The following is a 4,541-nucleotide window of genomic DNA, read 5'->3' as shown; positions in this document are numbered from 1 at the left end:
CCAATGAACTGCTTATTACAGAATTAACAGTCAGAACTTCTTCAGAAGGCATGCATTTCCAGTTTAGAGAACAACCCTAAGCCAATAAATCATGTCCAAAAGGCATATTAAAATGTTTATAAAAATCAAGCTTTAACATTTATTTTCTATCTAGCTTACCACATCTATGTGCAGACAAGGAATAAGACTGCACCATTGTGTAAGCTGTGCAAAAAATGTGAAAATGGAGCAAAGTCACAGATGTGTTCAAAATAGAATACAGGACTGTAATAAAGCATGGACAAATGAGAATAACTAGGTAAAAAGCAAAACTAGTGTCAGAATTAGGAAGGGTGAAGATAATGCCTTTGTTACTAGAGAAGTTAAATCTGTGGCACAGATAGCACTTGTCAAACAAAAATCCAATAGCATTGACTTTTATTCATTCATGTTGTCACCTGAAATGATATCTGTTGCATTTAAATGCTCATTAATGTAAAATGGCTGAACAAATCCATTTCAATGGATACTCAATATCCCACATAGTAAAGTCACTTCAACACATCCTCATGACAACTCCCACACCAAAACAGTACTTTATTTTGTAAAATGTGACCCATTACTATTCCCATTTTTTTTTAAGCTGTCAGTGTACATGGTGAAGAAAAATTTTAAATGGGGGTTGCACCTGGAAAATAAATTTCTTAAACTCCATATACAGGTTTCGAAACTGCTGGGTCCCAAGTCCATCTTTGAACTCTAGGGCTGCCAGTATCATGTGCAGCATACTAAAGCTATACTATCTGAGTAGCTTATTAATTCTGCATAAATCAGGTCAATCAATGTGTCAACCTGTAACAGACTGTGCACTTTAACTGAACATGGCAAAATATTCACTCTTTTGAACTTTACATCATTATTTGATGTCAAACAATGAAGCTAATCCCAACAGTATATACAAAACAGCTTTGCATTTACAAAAGATTGTTTCCCAAACTGATTAATCCAGGCAGCTAACTCATTGGTTTATGCAACTTTATTGAAGAAAAATAAATCAATTACTAGCAGAGCTATTAGTTGATCACTCATCCATTGACAACTTGCATCATTTATTCAGTGCTATATTAAACAGTGTATTGGAAGATAGATTAACTAATAGCTCCAAGCCTCCTAACAATTTAAATGAAAATTACAAAATGTTTGAGACCCTATTTTGGAATACAAAGGGTGTTTGACTTCCAATTTCCATTCTCTGTAGAACAAGAACAGGTCATTCCTTTATTGACATGCATAAAATACATCACATTTTCTGTTCTGCTGATGCTATAAATTCAATACCAATTCTCCAGCCACATCAGTTATGAGCATAAAGTATATCATGTAACCTCAAATCTCTTGCCAGTGGAAGGCTTAAACAAGAATGGATGCTGCTAGAATGCTGCTGCTTCCTTTGCTGTGACAACTGTGCATCCATCTCCCTCCCCCTCAGATGACTTCTTCAGCATGTTAGAGCAGTGAGGAATGGTTTTAGTCTCATAACCAAGTTAGAGTGAAGACATTGGCCACATAATACACATGCTCCATTAAAAAAGAACTGAACAAAAAAAAACAGAAAAAAAAACAATCTTGGGCAACTGTTCTCTTGTAACTACTTTACAGTTTCTAAAAGCAGTTATTGTCCAAAGCTGGAAGAACTTAAGTCTTCTCAGATGAGCATGTGAATGAATGGAGGGAGGTAAACAAAAAATAAAATTAAAAAAGATGAGGTCTGATAGGGGAGCAGCCGGATAAGAAAATCAAAAAAGGAACAGTAATTTAAAGTTTATTCCAGCTATAATGCAGGTTATTCTGACTTTAAGGTAGCATCACATGGCATACTTCTGAGTCCATTCTCGAGATATTCTGTTGTACCTATAAATGAAGAAGATTTTATTTAAAACTTTAAAATAAAGTGTAAGAATTCTCAGTACTTAAGAGCTCTGAAAGAGTTCTTATGGCCAGGCTCATCATGGATATATCCTTTTAATAGCTGCGATCAGAATATAAACTACCGAATAAAGAGAAATAGCAATGGTACGCTAAACAATGAGACGAGAGCTCTAAGCACTGAAGGCAGTAATGAGAACTTTTCTATCTCCTACTACTGAGCTGTTTTATGAGAAACTCTAAAATTAAGCAAAATACTCACTGTGGCACATTAACATTTACAAAATTATTTTCAGTATGAGCTTGGACTTATGTTAGAATAGCACATACATTCTATAGCTAATAATAAAATCCATCAAAATTAGATCATAATCCCCACCCCAAATCTATCTTCATCCCAAACTTTGAAAGAAATAACTTGATCCTATCTAGAAGAGAAGATGCCTATAGGACATAAGGGACAAACAAAAGAATTAAAGACATTGGACAGGATATGGGTGATAATCAGAGCAGTGGTCTTCAAGAGCAACCAAGAGTGAATGTTATGTATTAATTCTGAACTACGTGTTACTTTCCAAATAAGTGGTGACTTAAGTTAATAAGCCTCACCAGAGACTTGAGTGGGAACTGCTGAAAGTAGAAGGTGGGTATCTTTGTGAAATAGAGTAACAGGTAATTCACACATAAACAAACACAAGGCAAATCACTTACACTTAGGAATGCTACCAATATATCTGAATCATATCCATGCCACAAGCTACTTACCCAAACACACACACACACACATACACACACACACACACACACAAACAAACCCAAAACAGCAGTAATCTTAAGAAATTTAGAGCAAATAAAAGAGAATGTTCATTTTCCATTTTAATGCTTAAAACAAACGAAGTGGATTTTCAAACTAAGAATGAAACATAATTCTAATTTCTAAAAAACTTGGAGTATTTTTCTTACTATTAATAGTTCACTCATTTAAAGATACCTTCTTCAAAAGGTCAGCACTTTAAAAACAGACTACACTAGCATACAGGGAGCAACAAAATATAGCTGACACTAATGCATGCTTTGTCAGTAATAAATATTTAGTTTAGATGCTTAGGCTTCAAACGGTTTTTCCTTACCTTACTTACTACCTATTGGTAACATTTGTACTAAATTACCACATTTCATGTAATGCTGAATTGTATGACCATAAAAGTCTTTAAAATTTAACATCATAGTATGAAAAAAGGATATTATCTTAAATGTCATTTACTTACTAGTACTATGAAACTGCTTTGCCATGCAAAAATACTTCCAAGCAAGTACACTTTAAAGCTAAACGAAGTCAAGCAGTTAAAAATACAGTGTTTATGAAAACTGCCACATCTCTTGTTACCTTTTGTTAGTTAATACAGTGCTTTAAAGCATGCAGCACTCCAGTGGCTGGCAGTACCATGAATAAGCGCACCAGAGTGCAGATCTTCTTACCCTACAACATAGCGTATTTCTCTGTCCACTCTCTTGCTAACCTATTGTACCTAATTGAACAAGTATACTTAGCATTAATTATAACATACTGAAGTTGTAATGGTGATGTCGAACATAATGGTAATCCAAATAATGAGAAATTTAATTTAACAACAGTAACAACAGTGCAGTCTCAAATATAACTGGGGTATAGAAAATTTTGTGATCTTCCCCTAAACAATAACTTAAGAATATGCTATAAAATTTAAAACATTTCAAAGAAACTATTCAGTCACATGAGCTAAAACCTAGTGATTAAAACAAATATTTCAACTATCTGGTATACTTCACCTATAACCTTACCATAAATTATCATCAAGTCTTGTGGACATTGACACAACAAATGTAGCACAGTATAAATTTAAGCAAAATAACTTTGTTACAACTTTAAGGTACTTTATACTTACTTATCTCTGTCTGTTTTATAGATCCGGGCAATCTCTGGCACTAGGGGGTCATCTGGGTTCGGATCACATAGCAGTGAACAAATGGATAAAAGAACTGCAAGAAAACAAATGTTTATTATCTGAACATTGGCACTGAGATAACTTAAAAGCTATGAAACAGTATTGTAAAACATACATGTCAATCCTCAAAATATAAATGTTTTTCGTTTAGATCTTAATTTCCACAAGATATTTTGCATCCCAGAAGAGAAGTTTAAGGTAAATAAATACTAAAAATAGTTTTGCTGGGATTAAATTCCATACCAGCTACAAAAATATTGTCAACCCCGGATTTTAGTTTATTTCATTAAAAATAGTACTGGTACTTAAGTAATCAAGAGTTAAAAGAACCATTTTTTACTGTACTGAGAAGGGGTGGGGGGAATCTAGGGAACACCTGGTTATATGTTATTAGCCATAAATTCTCAAAACCAAAATGCCATCAAGTTGATGCTGACTTGAAGTGTCCCTACAGGACAGGACTAACTGCCACAATGAATTTACGAAAACAGTAACTCTTTATGGGTGTAGGATGCCTCATCATTCTCCTGAGGAGCAGCAATCAATGCAGCCTGCCCTGGGAGTTTCCCACAAACTCTCAGCACCACCATTTCCCTGGCCCCATGAAACTTGTTGTCTTCTTGTATCTATAATGCAACCATAGTAGTAGTA

General features: G+C 34.4%; 1 protein-coding gene across 1 annotated transcript in view; it reads right to left on the bottom strand.

Annotated features, from left to right (window-relative positions):
• Positions 1-400: 400 nt before the first annotated feature.
• The window catches only part of UBE2D3 (ubiquitin conjugating enzyme E2 D3), a 33,427-nt gene continuing 29,286 nt past the window's right edge, over positions 401-4,541 (bottom strand). Inside the window, exons 6-7 of the mRNA XM_030888613.2 lie at positions 3,831-3,924; positions 401-1,890 (exon numbers count right to left, since the gene is read on the bottom strand). Coding sequence (XP_030744473.1) covers positions 1,845-1,890; positions 3,831-3,924 — 140 coding nt within the window. The 3' untranslated portion in view covers positions 401-1,844. The remainder of the gene's footprint in view (positions 1,891-3,830; positions 3,925-4,541) is intronic.

Source organism: Echinops telfairi, unplaced genomic scaffold (assembly GCF_000313985.2).
Source record: "Echinops telfairi isolate 266 unplaced genomic scaffold, ASM31398v2 ScPeMD7_7468;HRSCAF=8506_0, whole genome shotgun sequence".
Lineage (NCBI taxonomy): Eukaryota > Metazoa > Chordata > Mammalia > Afrosoricida > Tenrecidae > Echinops > Echinops telfairi.
This window is presented reverse-complemented; position numbering and strand designations above follow the sequence as displayed.